Below are 19,001 nucleotides of genomic sequence, written 5' to 3' on the forward strand. Positions count from 1 at the left end.
TGGCTGTATAGTTAGAATTTTCCAGTATTCTTATAGGTAAATGAACAATCTGTGCAAGGCCATTAGTAATTGCAAAAGCCTCAGCATCCCCGACCAACTGGGTCAGTGAGACTAGAAAACAGAAGCCAGTTGGAGTTGTGAACATTAAAATAACCAAGTAAAATTACCTCACTGTTAGGAAAGTTTGACTGGAGAAAGTCAACTTGCAAAGAGAGGAAATCAAAGAGCTCCAATTGATTAGTGGAGATGGGAGAACGGTAGAGACAACAGATGAATTTGACCCAGTGAGGTAGAGAGATTTTTAAGCCAGAGAGGATCGAAGAGAGGAGATTCCAAATTACCAATTCCCTGACGGGGAATATTGGAAAGGACATATGCACAAGTAACACCTTTGAGGCGAAAGGAATCATACAGTGAATAATTTGGACAACTGAGATGAGCAGTAGTTGAATCAACCAATAACAGATTCTGTCAGAAAAAGTAAATGGAGTTTGGGACGCTGCAAGTGGAAATGGACATCGTTGGGAGATTAGAATTGAGACCACGTATATTTTTGAAATGAACTAGGAAGTGTTTCGGAGGTTTAGATCTTTTCGCAGATAAGCTTACTCTATTAGTTTCACAATTCATGGTCTATTCAGTAGTAAGAAAATGTGGGGAGACATGCTGTATGTAGTAATGAAATTTTGGGATATGGTGTACACATGGAAAGAATATATCTAGATCCATGACATAACGTGGCCTCGACAATGCCCCCACTACTCGGACTCCCTCCGAGTAGTGGGGGCATAGTGTAAAATACACTATCTAGCAGAGTAGAGGTAGCAAGATTCCTAAATTCTGGAAGCAGCCTAAAGAGTTACTAATAAGTTCAGTCCAGTGTACTAATTACAGCCGACCTGCGAACACCTTTTTAGAGCTGTACCCTCGAAATGTAAGGAAGATTGCATCTCGCCATGATGATCATAATAACCCTAAAAGTCATCAGTCATACTGCATGATGGAAGAGATGGGGAAGGGTTGACCAGAACTTGGCTCTCGAGAATAAACATGGGTTCCACCACTTCAAGTCTTCAGTAAGCAAAGTGGTGGTATTGCACCGGTTGATGAGTCATCTACCACCTAGTATTGCCTGGTAACACAAGGGTGGCATTCCTCCATGTGGTGTGGGCGCCACACCTCGACCCCTGCTTATGTTGGTTCACACTTGGGTGGTCACCAACAGTGTGCTTGTTGCATGGAGGTTATACCCAGGATTACTAACAGTCCCACCATTGTGAAGGTGCAAGCAGAGGATTTGGCTGTCACAGGCCGTCGAGACTTCGCTGAAATTGGGTCCACTTGACTTGAATGTCACCCGAATATCAGTTCCATCAGCGTTTAGGCTCCCAGGTAGCAAGTACAGCTTGTCTGGCATATTAGCATTAATAGAGGCATTTGATGCAAGAAAGCAAGCTTATGCAGCATCAGCCAAAAATAAATAAAAAATAACCACTTCCACTTCACCCCTCATTCGAAATACCTGTCCAGCTGAGCCTTAAACTTATTTAGGCTCTCAACTTCCACGACATGGGATGGATGTCTGTTCCACCAACCAACCACCTGCTGGCTAAAGGCAAATTTCCGCACGTCTATCCTACATCTGTCTTTCCTCGATTTGAATTTATGCCCTCTCGGGTGATTATTCTGAGCAAGAGGAAGAATCCCATCAGCATTGAGCATGCTCAAACCATTCAAGGCCTTATACACCTCTATCAGATCACCTCGCTGGTGCCTAGTCTCCAGACACTGTAATTTGCAAAACTTAAGCCTTTCTTCGTAAGAGCACCCCTTTGTTCCGTTCACTAATCTTATTGCCCTTCTCTGTACTCGTTCCTGCAGCTCTACATCCTTCTTGAAATGAGGCCTTCAGGCCTGTATACTCTTGCAGCCCATCTGCACTGCTCAGAGAACTTCATATCTGCCTGCACAACCACCCCCAGGTCCCTTGCATTCTCTATCACTGTCAGTGTAGTACCACAGAGTTGATACATTGCTCTGGGGTTGCTGTTTCCCATATGTAGTACTTTACATTTGTCAATGTTAAACTTCATTTGCCACCTCTCAGCCCATCTACTCAACCTTTCCAGATCCTGTTGCAGCAGCATAGTGTCAGTAGTGTCCTTGACAACCCTGCCAACCTTCGTATCGTCTGCAAAGTTGGACATTAAGCTTAATATACCATCATCAATATCATTTATAAATACAGGAAACAAAAATGGACCCAATACTGAACCCTGAGGGACTCCACTTATAACATTAGTTCACAATGAGCAGTGTCCATTGATTACCACTCTCTGTCTTCTCCCCCTCAACCACCCCTTTATTCATAGCAGCAATTTGCCTCCAATGCCACACTGCTCCAATTTGTGCAGCAGTCTTCCATGTGCAACAGAATCAAAAGCCCTTCTAAGGTCCAAGTATATAATATCAAAGTTATTCCCTGAATCCAGTTCTTTTGTGACTGCATCATAGTATCCAATCAAATTGGTCAAGCAAGACTTCCCCTTAACAAAACCATGCTGTGTCCGAACTGTAACTGAAGTCTTGTCTAGATGATCCTGCAGTGCTTCTTTAACCAGTGCCTCCATTAATTTTCCGGGAACAGAAGTTAAACTCACAGGTCTATAATTACTTGTGTCAGCCTTTGATCCTCCTTTGTGAATTTGGCTCACATTTGCACATCTCCAGTCCATGGGTACCTCCCCTGAGTCCAAGGAAGCTCTCATAATTATGGCTAAGGGTTTGCTTACTTCCTTTGCTGCCTCCTTTAATATAACTGGATAGATCCCATCCACCCCAGGTGCCTTTCTTGTGTTTATCTTCAACAATTTCTCCTCCACATTACTCTCATTTATTACAAGATTGTCTAGCTTACTGCAAGAGTTGAATACACTGGCATTCCCCTTTGGCGCATTGTAGTAGCTAATAGTAGCACCTTAGTAGCTAATGCGCCAATAAAATCAAAACCAACCAACCAAGCATTCCCCTCGCTGAATAACTCCTCGTGTGAATGTCGATGCAAAATATTCATTTAGTTTGTTAGCTACCTGAGCAGGTTCATCAACAGTTTACCCATCGATATCACTCTGTACTAGAAGGAAGGGGATGAATCAGATTGGTCCCAGTGGACCAATCTGATTCATCCCCTTCCTTCTAGAGTTTGCATAAGTAAAGAACTCTTTGCTGTTTTTCTTTGCATCCCTTGCCAAAGATTTCTCGTAATCTGCCTTCGCCTGCCTAGCCTCCTTTGTAACTTGGTTACTGATCAACTTGTATCTATCATAGGCTTCTGTGTCACGTGTTAATTTGTATGTATCCCATGCATTTTTCTTCTCTGCCATATGTCTCATTAGTTCATCTGACATCCATTTAGGCCTAAACCTTGAACAATATTTCTTAGTTGGTATGTAAAGCCTAGTAGCTTCCAAGATATCTGAGAGAATGTCTGTGACAACCTCAAGGACCAAAAACTTGCTTCTTCTGGACATCCCTGATATTTTTGTCATGGAGAATTAGCAGTCATCAGTTATCAGAAAGGTGTTCACTCACCATTGGAACAAAAAAAGGCATACTTTTAATTTTCCCAGTTAGCCACATTCTTAGATTTCTACTGCAACTAATACAGCACATATGTGGAGTCTAAGTTTTGTCCTGAACACTGTTTTGCAACAACTACAGAGAATTTGCATGTTTAGTAATACTGTACATTTTCTTCCTCTGTGTTTTTGTTGTAAACAGTCCATGCATGCAGGAAACTTGTCAGGGTGATTGAGACATTCTCTTTGCTTCTGCTTAAACATTAATGATACAGTGCTAAACACAAAGCAAAACACAAAAGAAACAATATGCAGTAGATACGCAGATAAACTATGCGTATTTGCATTACAACTGTCTTTCCGTTACAGACAGAGTGGTGGGAGGCAGACAGACAAGGTTGAACATGTTAGCCCTCACCAACATTACTACCATCTGTGAGCACATTCAAACATTATTATTTACAGATCATTGTTCTTTTTATTTCCCAAAATTGTAGTAAGATATACATATATACAAAAACGTGTGTGTGTGTGTGTGTGTGTGTGTGTGTGTGTGTGTGTGTGTGTGTGTGTGTGTGTGTGTGTGTGTGTGTGTGTGTGTGTGTGTGTATGTGTGTGTGTGTGTGTAAACTAAATTAAAATAGAATTGCCAGTAGCATAGCAAACCAGTAGAGTGAACTGAACCAAATAAAATAACAATAACATAAGGTATAATTTAGAAAATTAAGCCAATTAAAAGAAATTTGGCGGCGCCCACTAGTAGGCACCCATTTCCGAATTATGTGAAATCTCACTAAGGTGGAAATGTGGACTAACATTATTACATGACCATTATTTGGTCATATAACAACATTACATTACCAAATAATTGATAAAATGAAATAAAATAAACTGACCATTATGCCCCATATCGACAGAGGACCACGAGGCCAAAAATAGTCAGGGAATCACTGCATTTCGAATGCTAAACAAATCCATGCAACGACAGAATGATACTAAGATCAAACCGCCGATGCAATAGATTTGCATAACGGTGGTCATTTATGCAGCGAAAAATAATAAAACAGAAATCCTAGTACTCGCATGGCCAAACCACACCACTGACAACACATATATAGTTGAACTGAAAATATACTATTTTTTCTTATTTATTTTTAATATATATTTTTATTAATTTTTATCTCTATTTAATTTTTGGATTAATTGGATTATATATATATATATATATATATATATATATATATACAGTCGAACTTCCCTATAACGAATTCGATAAATCCGGCGAAAAAATTCGTTATAGAGAAATTTCGTTATACTGAGAATATCTTTTTTATTAGAAATTGTTATCTAATTAGAGAATGAAAACGAATCTGCATTTATTTTTAATGTATTTTATTTCAAAAACATACTTATTTAAATTACGTTTACCGTTTTTGCTGGTAAGTATCACAAATTTAAAAAAATCTGTAATTTTCGTTTGCACAGTACAATTAAAAAATTGTCTTATTCTCAAAGAAAACCTCACATTTCTTCAGAGCATTAAAAACATTACCAGGAACATTTTCACAAAACTGTAGACCCATACGAACCGTTTTAAAAGTGTTAATCATTTCTTCGCGAGTTAGCTTTTCTATGGGTTGTTCTGATGCGTCTCTTCAGCGTCATCGTTAATTTCCTCATGATCATGGTCGCGTCTAACACTGTTCAGCAGTATTTCATCTTCATTTGGATGTTCTGCTGTGATCTACATAAAGATAACTATCCAGTGTTATTTCATTTTCAATGTTTCCAGACGATTCTAATAATGTCCAAAAGTTTTTCAGTTGTGAAAGGGGCAGTTCATCTTGTTCGTCCAGTCGTTGTTCGACTTCTGTATTCAATGCAAATCCCGCTTTCGAAAAACAATTTTGAATAGTGTATTTAGTGACATCGTTTGTCCAAACTTTTGCCATTTCAGAGATGCAATCTCTAAGGTTAATTGTAACCTCCAAGTTTCTATTTTCTGATAACGCATTGACAATCTTCATTATTATTCTCTTTTGATAATGAAATTTTAAATTTTTAATGATGCCTTGGTCCATTGGCTGGAGTTTTGACGTTACGTTTGGTGGTAAAAACAAATTTGCACTTTTAAGTTTGGCAGGATGTGCCAGACAGTTACCAACACGATTTTCCTTTTTTATTTTGTTATACGCTTGTCTAGTTTTAATATCCATTCTTCAAAAATATCACTTGTCATCCATGCTTTTTTATTAAAAGGTGTAGTCAACTTCCAAAGATTTTGTGCCTCTAAAACATCTTGGGTTTTTTGATATTCCGATGACTAAAAGTCAATTTTTCACTTCCTGTCATATTTGCTCCAACTAGCACAGTGATTCTTTCTTTGCTTTGTTTTCCGCCAAAACATTTATCATCCTTAAAAGCAAGTGTTCTATTCGGTAAACATTTAAAGAATAAACCCATTTCGTTAGCATTAAAAACATTCTTATTGCTCATATTCTTCTCAAATCTTCTTTAAGGTATTGTTCCTCCAACTGTTGCAATCTTCTTCACTTACATTAACACTTTCTCCACAAATAACCTTTTCCACAATTCTGTGGCACTTCTTAAATTTATCTAGCCACCCAGTGCTCGCATTAAATTCTGTATGTCCAAGGGACTGTGCAAATTTCAGAGCTTGTTGCTTATTTATTAGGCCCCGATATTTGGATATTCTTTTCATGTATCATTTGCAACCATTTTACAACATCTTCGTATATACACAACTTAATTCGCTTCTTGTCTGCTCCTCCTTCAGTTGCATTTAAAATTGATTCTCGATTTTTTTAAAATCGTAGATAAACTGCTTGCAGATTGCCATATTTCTTCGCAACATATTTTTTCTTAAAACCCTGGTCAATAACATAACAATCTTTGCTTTATCATTAATACTTAAACACTTTCTCTTCGACATTGTTTTCGCAATTGTAAAAATTACTGGACTGCAGCTCTTGCTGACGTACACCAGAAACTTCACTGCACTGGCCATATAGTGAATTGTTAGTACTGTACTGCCTACTCAATGACGTTCGCTTGCCAAGTCAACAGTATCACTCACTTTGAAGAAATATACGACTTTGTGAATTTCTTTTCTGCTTTCATTCATATATACACGAAAGAAAATTTATGATTAACGTATGTTACTTTTCAGGAAAAAAAATAAATATAAGAGCATATATTGATTTGAATACCAGCCGGTATTCAAATAAACAAATTCCAATCCTGCAACTTTATTTACAATAAAATAAAATAAAATATATAGTAGTCTAAAACTGATGTGATTTTATTTACCATAAAATACAAAAATATAAAATATGATGATAAAAGCGATAAAAACAATTAATAAAATACTGTAACGACTGTAGCTTTCGGAGATAGCGATCCCCTTTCTCAACAGCATATTTCTGCTGTGTGGCACATCCTTAAATAGCAGATCCACGGCACTCGTCACATGGTTCCTCGGGAGTAAGGCCGGAATTTCCCATTTATGCACCGGAAATGGCTCGGGAGCGCACTAGCTGAAACCGTTCATCTCGCCCAAGAACCACAGTTTCCAAGAGGGGAAACTGTGGAAACGTACACCCTTGTCTCTGTTAATGGAATTGCTAGCTGCCCCAATACGTAAACTCTCAAGCCATTTACGGTCCCAGAACCTCTGTGCATGATCCGTGATGACAGCATCCTCCGGGGAGATTTGATGTTGCTTCTCCCAAAAATGTTCTGCCACGGCATATTTTCCATAATTTGCGGACTTTATTGCACTCATATTCCTACAGACGGTCTTTCAGTCATCGCCCCGTCTCACCTACGTAACACACCCCACAATCCGAGCATTTAATCTCGTAAACCACCCCACTGTTGGCTTCTTTCGTTATGGGCTCTTTGACACAAGATATCACTGTGTACAACCTCCGTCCCGGGAATTGCACACAGCATATCTGGCACCCCCGAATTACTCATGCAATGTGGTCTGAAAGGCCCGGATAGTAGGGAATGTATGCAGTGCTCACAGGGGCGAACGGCTCAGTACAGGTGGACTCCGCTCCTCTAATAATTCTGTCCAACACCCTCTGGGGGTAGTCACATTTCTTGAGGTCTGCCGTGACACGAATAATTTTGTTATCTCTGTCCTCGGAGGTGCTACAGTGGGACCACACCCTATCTACTAAAGCCTTGACAACACTACCCTTGTGTTGGCTGGCTTGTGCCGAGGTATAATGAGTATATTGACCTCGGCACATGGGCTTTCTAAACACCTTGGTCTTGATCCTACAACCATCGCTAATAACCAACACGTCAAGGAATGGTAGGGTTCCCTCTGCTTCCACCTCCGAAGTAAATTTAATAAAAGGGGAGAAGCTATTAAGTACATCAAGTATCTGAACCTCCCTCCCCTTTTGTATAATGATGAATGTGTCATCAACAAATCTTTTCCATTTAAGCATGGGAAATTCCAAACCCTCAAAAATTCGAACTTCCAACTCTTCCATAGCTAAGTTAGCCACTATGGCACTAATGGGGGAACACATGGCTGTGTCATGGATCTGCTTATACATGACATCTTGGAAAACCATGGTGGTACTGGATAAACAGAACTCCACACCCTCACAAAAATATGATTTCACCAGACGATGAAATCATAGTCTTACCCGCGGACAAGGGTAGAGCCACAGTTATTTTAGACAAGGAGCAATGTTTTAATAAAGCTTTGGAATTATTGCAAGATACCACTACGTACAAAATTGTCCCTAGAAATCCATTGGTTAGTGTGGAACGACAAGTGAATAACCTTATACAGCATTGGCACAAGTCAGGAAGGGTATCCAAGGAGGTATATTGGTTATTACATGCTGCTGGATGCCGCTTACCCAGATTCTACGGGCTCAACAAGATACATAAAGCGGGTGTACTACTCAGGCCAATTGTATCATTTGTAAGTAGTCCCACATAAGCTCTATCAAGGTACCTAGCCAAGTTGATCGCACCCATAGTAGGACTTTCCAACTTGGTTATCAAGAATAGCAAAGAGTTTGTGGATTTTATAAAAGGGCAGACTATACGAGAAGACGAGATTGTGATTTCTTTTGATGTTACATCATTGTTCACTTGTATCCCTATTAAATTCGGAGTCCAGTGTGTCAGAATGGCATTAGAAAAGGAAGTTTTGTTAAGTACTAGGTCTCTCTTAGTGTTAATGATATTTGTGAGGCTGTGGAAAACCATAGTGGTAATATCCAATACCACAATGGTTTTCCAAGATGTCATGTATAAGCAGATCCATGACACAGCCATGTGTTCCCCCATTAGTGCCATAGTGGCTAACTTAGCTATGGAAGAGTTGGAAGTTCGAATTTTTGAGGGTTTGGAATTTCCCATGCTTAAATGGAAAAGATTTGTTGATGACACATTCACCATTATACAAAAGGGGAGGGAGGATCAGATACTTGATGTACTTAATAGCTTCTCCCCTTTTATTAAATTTACTTCGGAGGTGGAAGCAGAGGGAACCCTACCATTCCTTGACGTGTTGGTTATTAGCGATGGTTGTAGGCTCAAGACCAAGGTGTTTAGAAAGCCCATGTGCCGAGGTCAATATACTCATTATACCTCGGCACAAGCTAGCCAACACAAGGTTAGTGTTGTCAAGGCTTTAGTAGATAGGGTGTGGTCCCACTGTAGCACCTCCGAAGACAGAGATAACAAAATTATTCATGTCACGGCAGACCTCAAGAAATGCGGCTACTCCCAGAGGGTGTTGGACAGAATTATTAGAGGAGCGGAGTCCACCCGTACTGAGCCTTTCATACCACATTGCACGAGTAATTCGGGGGTGCCAGATATGCTGTGTGCAATTCCCGGGACGGAGGTTGTACACAGTGATATCTTGTGTCACAGACCCCTTAACGAAAGAAGCCAACAGTGGGGTAGTATACGAGATTAAATGCCCGGATTGTGGGGTGTGTTATGTAGGTGAGACAGGGCGACGACTGAAAGACCGTCTGGGGGAATATGAGTGCAATAAAGTCCGCAAATTATGGAAAATATGCCGTGGCAGAACATTTTTGGGAGAAGCAACATGAAATCTCCCCGGAGGATGCTGTCATCAAGGATCATGCACAGGGGTTCTGGGACCGTAAATGACTTGAGAGTTTACATATTGGGGCAGCTAGCAATTCCATTAATAGAGACAAGGGTGTACGTTTCCACAGTTTCCCCTCTTGGAAACTGTGGTTCTTGGGCAAGATGAATGGTTTCAGCAGCGCGCTCCCAAGCCATTTCCGGTGCATAAATGGGAAATTCCGGCCTTACTCCCGAGGAACCATGTGACGAGTGCCGTGGATCTGCTATTTAAGGATGTGCCACACAGCAGAAATATGCTGTTGAGATAGGGGATCTCTATCTCCGAAAGCTACAGTTGTTACGGTATTTTATTAATTGTTTTTATCGCTTTTATCATCATATTTTATATTTTTGTATTTTATTGTAAATAAAATCACATCAGTTTTAGACTACTATATATTTTATTTTATTTTATTGTAAATAAAGTTGCAGGATTGGAATTTGTTTATTTGAATACCGGCTGGTATTCAAATCAATTAATAATAATAATAGCCCATGGAATATCTCCCTCTGGAATAATTACTTACCATTTTACTACACTGGAGCCTAAACATATCTTCAAGGTTAAGAATGCCCATTACTGGGTGACCTAACGATGTCATATGCCAGTTGACAAGAACATAGAAAATAGAGGTTTCATTTTATTTTATTACTTAGCCAACATACTATGGCTATGTGATCATCAAAATAGGAGAACTTAAAACTTGAAATTCTCATAGCCATGTAATGATTGGGGACATACATGTTCATAAAACAACTGATTCATAATCAGCTAATTAACTTCCTGAAGTTTGTCTATAATTTTTCAGAACATTCTTCATATTGGTTGTTGTTTACTGACTAGTGTTGTTAAATGAATACTGGATAAGCTATCTTATATATATATATATATATATAACTTTCAGGTATCAGAAACGTGCATACAAGCACTGGCTACATGTAGCACAATCATTCATCCTAGAGTGTCTGTTATTTATCCTATACCAAAATCACAGTACATGACTGGAAAACTTTATAATGCACCCGTTGAGCAACAGGTAAATGGTGAGGTTATAAATGAAGATACACATAAAGCAGAATGGTCTTGGAATGTCAGTGGTGTAAACAATATTCATCCTTCCAGTAGAAATGTGTGTACAGTTTTCCAACCTGCTTCAAATAATGAGCCAACATCGACTCCAGAACCAAGAGAACATATTTGTGAAATTAGTGCAGTTACTACTTCTGAAGAGAAAGAACCAGGTGAAGAAGTCGAAGAGGAAGAAGATGCAGTGGAAGAAGAAGAGGAAGCAGTAGTAGAAGAAGTTGAAACAGAACCAGTAGAAGAAGAAGAAGAAGAAGAAATGGCAATTGCTCCACAAGGAGAAATGATTGTAAGAATGCTTTCTGAGAATGATGAAGAGATAGTACCCGATGAAGAAGCAGAGGATGAGGAAATAGAAGGTGAGGAAGAGGAAATGGAAGATGAAGAAGAGGAAGAGGAGGAGGAAGCAAGCGAAATAGAGGAGGAGGAAGAAACTCATAAAGTAGTTGAAACAAATGGTCCAACTTTAGTGAATGATGACTCACACACATCCTCTGCTAATCCACCTCTCATACTGCCCCATTGTCCTGTTTACTCCGATGCCATAATCGTTTCCACACCAGATACTATCATTGCAGACTCATCTCCACATGTTGTTAATGATGTAAATCAAGGTGAACCAAAGGAAAATGGACTAGAAAGACATCCTGAAGCCAGATTTGTGGAAACATCTGAATCGGAAGAGAAAACAGATAAAGTGTGCTCTAGTTTTGCAGGAAAAAGTGAGAAAAGGCTATTAACATCAGATGGCACCGATGAAGGAGAAATAGCAAAGAAAAGGAAAATAGAAGTAAATGCAGCAACACAGGTATGTTTATTTATAGTATATAATATAATATTGTCAATTAATCAGTAAAATCTATTAATTTTGTTAAACTTCATTGTCAATTAAATTGTACTTTTAACTAAATACATATAACGACTTAGATTACAAACGTAGCATAATTAATTAATTCATAACTTCATATGGAAGTTATATAAACGGAACTCGTAGATAATACTTTATACTGTAAAATATATATAGCGTTATAACTGTGTTGGGATACAAGTTTAGGATTATAATTTTGTACTGAAATTGAAATTTTATTGAAATTAAATCAAAATCATGACTCAGACCAGAGCAGCAAAGCAAAAGGCTCAAGTTAATGTGAGTTCTGTGGCTCAAAGGAGAACTGAGGGGGGAAGTTGCCCTCTGAATCACAGCCTTTTAAAATGCATTGCTTGCATGATGTTTGTGGAGCGATCGGGTATGGGACATGATATTGCCATGGGGAATATCTTTGTGTGTGTGCAATGCAAGGAGTGTAACAAAATCAGGCGAAAACTGAGCGTTATTATGAGCCTATATGAGAGCTTGAAAGACAGGGTGGATGCCCTCGAAAGATCTAAATTGAGGGGCCCATCAAGTTCTCAGCTGCCCACATCAACGCCAGAGCTTGCACTTGGTCAACACGCAACACAGCCCCAACCCCCAAGGCAGAATGCGCTGGTCCCACAGGAACTAGTAGTTGTTGGTGACTCTATTTTCAGGGAAACAGGGAACATGCTTTGTAAAAAGGATAGGTGGAACAGGACCAGGGTATGTCTGCCAGGGGCAATGGTTGATGACGTAGAGCGGATATCATCTTTTAAGGGCACAAAAGGTGATGTACACGTTGGCACTAATGATATTAAGAGTAGGAGACCGGCAGAATTACTTAACAAGTACAGGTCACTGTTGAAAAAAAAGCCGTAATTACGGTTGAATTTGAAAGCGTCTGCAATTCTGCCCAGACACGATAGGAGGGAGAATATGATGAGAGCCTTGTCGATCAATTCGCTCCTGGAAAGGTTGTGCAAGGCTCAAGGGGTAGAATTTTTTTCAGCCTGGTCTGTACTTGTTCACAGGAGAGACTGCTTCTACAGGGATGGGATATACTTAAATAGAAAGGGTGTAAGAATATTTGCTGATGCTATCGAGGCAGTGTTAGGTGGGTCGGAAAACTGCTAGCTTGGGGGGGGATACAAGGACTAATAGATTAACAGTAGCCACCAGCAGGTGAAAGTGATTCTTGCACTGCTTCTATTAAAATGAGCAGAAACCTGGAAAACAAGATGCATGGATATTTCAGAGACTGCTGGGAGTCATTGCGGTACAAGTAAACACATGGGTTTTGTTAGGGTAGCTAAGAATAGGGACAGGTGCATGTATACTTGCTTGTACACCAATGCTAAGAGTTTGGTTAATAAATTTGATGAATTTGAGGTATTGCTCAAAGCATCAAAGGCGGATATTGTTGGGATATCAGAGACGTGGTGTCACACAGATATAAGGAATGCAGAACTGGAATTTGGGGAGTACAAGGTCAACAGAAAGGATAGGAAGGGAGAAGGGGTTATGCTATTAGTTAAGAAACACATAAAATCCAAGGAAGTGAAGCCAGTCGACATCGCTGAACAGTGCAGTGTCGAATCAGTTTGGTGTGACATAAGCATTGAGAGATCAAAATTGAGAGTAGGAGTGTGCTATAGGCCTAATGACTCTGATGAGTATAATAAGAAACTTTAGGGGAAATAGAGTGAGCCAGTAAATCTGAGAGTCGTCTTATAATCGGGGATTTTAATTTCCCAGATATTGACTGGAATTTGTGGGTTGGTCACTCACACACTAGCAAGACTTTTGTGGATTTATTGGATGATTGTTTTCTACATCAGCATGTTCGGGAGGCAACTAGTAATACTCTTGATTTGATTATCAGTAGTGATTCTTCTTGAATTAAGAATCTGCAGATAAAGGAACCACTAGGTGGCAGTGATCACAGTGTGCTGAAGTGGGATTTACTCAAAGAACTAACTACCATCAGGGGTAAAGGGAAGGGTTATTGTTTTCGTAAAGACGACTACGATGGTCTGAGACAGTATTTAAATTCTATACAGTGGGACCAACTGATGATGTTACCAACAGCAAATTCAAAATGGGAAGCATTCAAAGAACTTATCTGGGAAGCTACTAGGCTTTACACACCAACTAAGAAATATTGTTCAAGGTTTAGGCCTAAATGGATGTCAGATGAACTAATGAGACATATGGCAGAGAAGAAAAATGCATGGGATACATATAAATTAACACGTGACAGAGAAGCCTATGATAGATATAAGTTGATCTGTAACCAAGTAATAAAGGAGGTTAGACAGGAGAAGGCAGATTACGAGAAATATTTGTTAAGGGATGCAAAATAAAACAGCAAAGAATTCTTTACTTACATAAGCTCTAGAAGGAAGGGGATGAATCAGATTGGTCCACTTGATATCGATGGTTCAACTGTTGATGATCCTGCTCAAGTAGCTAACAAGCTAAATGAATATTTTGCATCGACATTCACACATGAGGAGTTATTCGGCGAGGGGAATTCCAGAGGTGTATTCAACTCTGGCACTTAACTAGAGAATCTTGTAATAACTGAGAGTAAAGTGGAGGACAAATTGTCGAAGATAAACACAAGAAAGGCACCTGGGGTGGATGGGATCTATCCAGTTATATTAAAGGAGGCAGCAAAGGAAGTAAGCAAACCCTTAGCCATAATTATGAGAGCTTCCTTGGACTCAGAGGAGAGGTACCCATAGACTTTAGATGTGCAAATGTGACCCCAATTCACAAAGGAGGATCAAAGGCTAACATAAGTAATTATAGACCTGTGAGTTTAACTTTTGTTCCAAGAAAATTAATGGAGGCACTGGTTAAAGAAGCACTGCAGGATCATCTAGACAAGACTTCAGTTATAGCTCAGATACAGCATGGTTTTGTTAAGGGGAAGTCTTGCCTGACCAATTTGATTGGATACTATGATGCAGTCACAAAAGAACTGGATGCAGGAATAACTTTGATATATACTTGGATCTTAGAAAGGCTTTTGATACTGTTGCACATGGAAGACTGCTGCAAAAATTGGAGCAGTGTGGCATTGGAGGCAAATTGCTGCTATGGATAAAGGGGTGGTTGAGGGGGAGAAGACAGAGAGTGGTAATCAATGAATACTGCTCATCATGGACTAATATTATTAGTGGAGTCCCTCAGGGTTCAGTGTTGGGTCCATTATTGTTTTCTGTATTTATAAATAATATTGATGATGGTATATCAAGCTTAATGTCCAAGTTTGCAGACGAGACAAAGGTTGGCAGGGTTGTTAAGGACACTACTGATGCTATGCTGCTGCAACAGGATCTGGAAAGGTTGATCAGATGGGCTGAGAGGTGGCAAATGAAGTTTAATATTAACAAATGTAAAGTACTACATATGGGAAACAGCAACCCCAGAGCAGTGTATCAACTCTGTGGTACTACACTGACAGTGGTAGAGAATGAAAAGGACCTGGGGGTAATTGTGCAGCAGATATGAAGTTCTCTGAGCAGTGCAGACAGGCTGCAAGAGTAGCTCATGGTGTCTTGTCAATGATATACATGAATTTTTCTAGCAGGGATAAGGATGTGATTATTCCCTTGTATAAGGCAATGGTCAGGTCACACCTTGAGTACTGTATACAGGTCTGGAGGCCTCATTTCAAGAAGGATGTAGAGCTGCTGGAACGAGTACAGAGAATAGCAATAAGATTAGTGAATGGAACAAAGGGGTGCTCTTACGAAGAAAGGCTTAAGTTTTGCAAATTACAGTGTCAGGAGACTAGGCACCAGCGAGGTGATCTGATAGAGGTGTATAAAGCCTTGAATGGTTTGAGCATGCATGCTCAGTGCTGATGGGATTCTTTCTCTTGCTCAGAATAATAACCCGAGAGGGCATAAATTCAAATTGAGGATAGACAGATGTAGGATAGATGTGTGGTGGAAATTTGTCTTCAGCCAGCGGGTAGTTGGTTGGTGGAACAGATTTTCATCCCTTGTTGTGGAAGTTGATAGCCTATATAAATTTAAGGCTCAGCTGGACAGGTATTTCGAACGAATAGCGGGGTGAAGTGGGAGGTTTTTTTTTGGCTGATGTTGCATAAGCTTGCTTTCTTGCATCATATGCCTCTACTAATGCTAATGCATCTGGTATTAGACAGATTAAATATTGCATCCTTTGTTGAATTATATGTTTGACTAAGTCTTATTTTATAGTTAATTTAATTCTTATTGTTTGTTCTTATTAGAAAAGAGAGTAACAAGAGTAAAGTAATAAGAATTTCATTGCAAAGTATAGTTTAATTAGAAATTTTCTATTACTGCTCTTACATTTTGTGTAAATTGACATATTTAGTCTAGAGAGTAAAGTAAGGTGCTTAAACTTATCCAACAAATGAAGTTACATTGCTTTAAGGCCCACTATCAGAAGTTTGAATTTATATCAACATTATCTCTTGGGACAGCTTTCTGCTTGATTTATTTGTTTTACATCTGACCCAAATATTGTTGTTTTCTTAATGGTTGAAATTTCACTATGAAAGCAGTCATGGATGGTTCCATTTCTTTGAATTAATTAATTAAACTTGATAAGTGTATAATTGAAAACCCATCTGTTTGCTTTTTATTAAATTCAGTAGTAATTAACCTTTCTTTCAGAAGTGAACATGTTGATTTACATTTTACATGTTGGACTCTGAGGAGTATGTACATATATCTATGATTTTGAGTAAGAAATTGCACTATCAGCCATTTTCATCCAGCTGTGATCTTTTCTAAATTTGAGCTACAGAAGTTGAAATTGAATTAATACTTCTGCTGCTGGCTTTTCCAACGACTGTTTCGACCACACAGGATTCAGTCAATCTGGATTAGAAAGGGCAGGAACATTTTTGGGCTTTCTTCTTTCTACGACTGGATTAACTAGTTCCTGGTGAAGGTTGCTTGACAGAAATATCCAGTTTAACTTTTGTCAAACTAGAAGAAAAAGTTGCAAAAGTAGGGTGGCTTTCACTCCAAGTCGATAAAATCCAAAGCTGCATATTTGCATAATGACTTAGTGAAAGTTAGCATTATTAGTGAAATATAATGCAGGCTTATACAACATCAGTCAAAAAAAAAAAAAACAAACACCACTTCCCATTTCATCTATCCATTCATTCAAAACGTTTGTCCAGTTCCTTGAATTTATTTAATCTATCAACTTCCACAATGACAAATAGAAGTTTGTTCCAGCAAGCAACACCCCCCCACCGGCTAAAGGCAGATTTCTACACATCTATTCTACAACTGTTTTTTTTCTCAATTTGAATTTATGCCACCTCAAGTGGGTAATCTAAGCAGGAGGAAGAATCCCATCAGCATTGAGCTTGCTTAAGCCATTCAAAGCCTTATACACCTCAATCAGATCACCTCGCAGGTGCCTAATCTCCAGATTCTGCAATTTGCAGAACTTGCTTCTTTGGTAAGAGCATCCCTTTGTTTCTCTCACTAATGTCTTTCATCTGTCTGCCTACATCTGTCTTTCCTCAATTTGAATTTATGCCCTCTCAGGTGATTATTCTGAGCAAGAGGAAGAATCCCATCAGCATTGTGCATGCTCAAACCATTCAAGGCTTTATACACCTCTATCAGATCACCTCGCTGGTGCCTAGTCTCCAGACACTGTAATTTGCAAAACTTAAGCCTTTCTTCGTAAGAGTACCCCTTTGTTCCATTCACTAATCTTGTTGCTCTTCTCTGTACTCGTTCCAGCAGCTCTACATCTTTCTTAAAATGAGACCTCCAGACCTGTATGCAGTACTCAAGATGTGGTCTGACCAATGCCTTATACACGGGGATAATCACCTCCTTATCCCTACTAGCAAAATTCCTGTATATCATTGACAAGACACCATGAGCTGCTCTGACAGCCTGTCTCCACTACCAGAAAACTTCATATTTATTTGCACAATTACCCCAGGATTTTTTCATTCTTCACTACTCTGAATACAGTACTGCATAGTTGGTGTGTTACTCTGGGGTTACTTTGCATTTGTCAATGTTAAACTTCAGTTGCCACTTCTCATCCCATCTGCCTAACATTTCTAGATCCTGTTGCAGAGCGTACTGTCATTACTTTCATTAACAATCCTGCCAACCTTTGTACCATCTGCAAACTTGGACATTAAGACTAATATACCTTCATCAACAATATCATTGATAAATATAGAAAACAACAATGGGCTCAATACCGAACCCTGGGGGACTCATTAGTCCACGAAGAGCAGTGTCCATTGATTACCGCTATCTGTCTTCTCCCACACAAATGTCCTTTCATTCATAGCATCTTGCACTTAATGCCATATTGCTCTAATGTGTACAGTAGTCTTTCATGTAGAACAGTATCAAAAGCTTTCCTGAAATCCAAGTACAGGTAGCTCTCTTTTTGCACTGGTCCGATTTGTGCCAATTCGCAGTAGTGCCAATCACTAACGACAACGCTATTTTTATTATTTTATTTATTTATTTATTTTTTTTTTTTTTGCAATTTTTTTATAAATTGAAAGTTTAAAGTCATCAGACAAAATTTATCGGCATCATACTGTTCTATGTATCATGCACTGTTCATGTGATTTAGGACAATCTGAGCCAATCAACAATTAGTGCATTCGTATCAGAGACAAGGAAGATTCCCGCCCTCAAAAGTAACCACATCCATGAGTGGTTACTTTTGAGGGCTTACTTATGTAATTTAATAAAGTTATTGCATTGTTTTGTAACAAATTATCCAAAACAATGCAATAACTTTATTAAATTACATAAGTTACTTTATTAAGTAATCTAAAAGTTATGATTCATCGTTTTTGGCTAAAAATATGACTTTAAATCTTTAACATGCATTATATAATTATTTGTATTTAATTAAGCAAGTTTTTGAACTTTTTGGTAACTTATAATTTTGGAGAACAAGTTTTTGCAAGGTACTGATGTAGCTAAAACATTGAATTCCTTTACAGATTGAGCGGTGTTTGGATAAAAATGTCCCACCTCCTGTTTATATTTCTTAAATGCAATATCACCTTATAAATATTAATAGAAAATTGTTACCAAATGTAGTGTCATGGGTTGGGGGGAATGTTTTTGATTCAAAAGTCAGTCTTCAGTTGATTAACCACTCTCTTTAGCTGTGAATACAGCTAAATACAGTTTATTTTTGTTCAAGTGGTGCAAAATGCAATCTAATCATGCATTTTCAAAAAATAAGGATGAGTATAATGTGTATTCCCCTGACCATATCTGGTCATCCTGGAGCATAAACAGAAAAT

At 38.8% G+C, this 19,001-nt stretch overlaps 1 protein-coding gene across 1 annotated transcript in view; it reads left to right on the forward strand.

The window, feature by feature from the left end:
- The window catches only part of LOC150091873 (proline-, glutamic acid- and leucine-rich protein 1-like), a 181,238-nt gene that overhangs the window by 145,864 nt on the left and 16,373 nt on the right, over positions 1-19,001 (forward strand). Inside the window, exon 16 of the mRNA XM_090377263.1 lies at positions 10,643-11,629. Coding sequence (XP_090233389.1) covers positions 10,643-11,629 — 987 coding nt within the window. The remainder of the gene's footprint in view (positions 1-10,642; positions 11,630-19,001) is intronic.

This window comes from Mastigoproctus giganteus, chromosome 1 (genome assembly GCF_048544385.1).
Source record: "Mastigoproctus giganteus isolate SK-2022 chromosome 1, ASM4854438v1, whole genome shotgun sequence".
NCBI lineage: Eukaryota > Metazoa > Arthropoda > Arachnida > Uropygi > Thelyphonidae > Mastigoproctus > Mastigoproctus giganteus.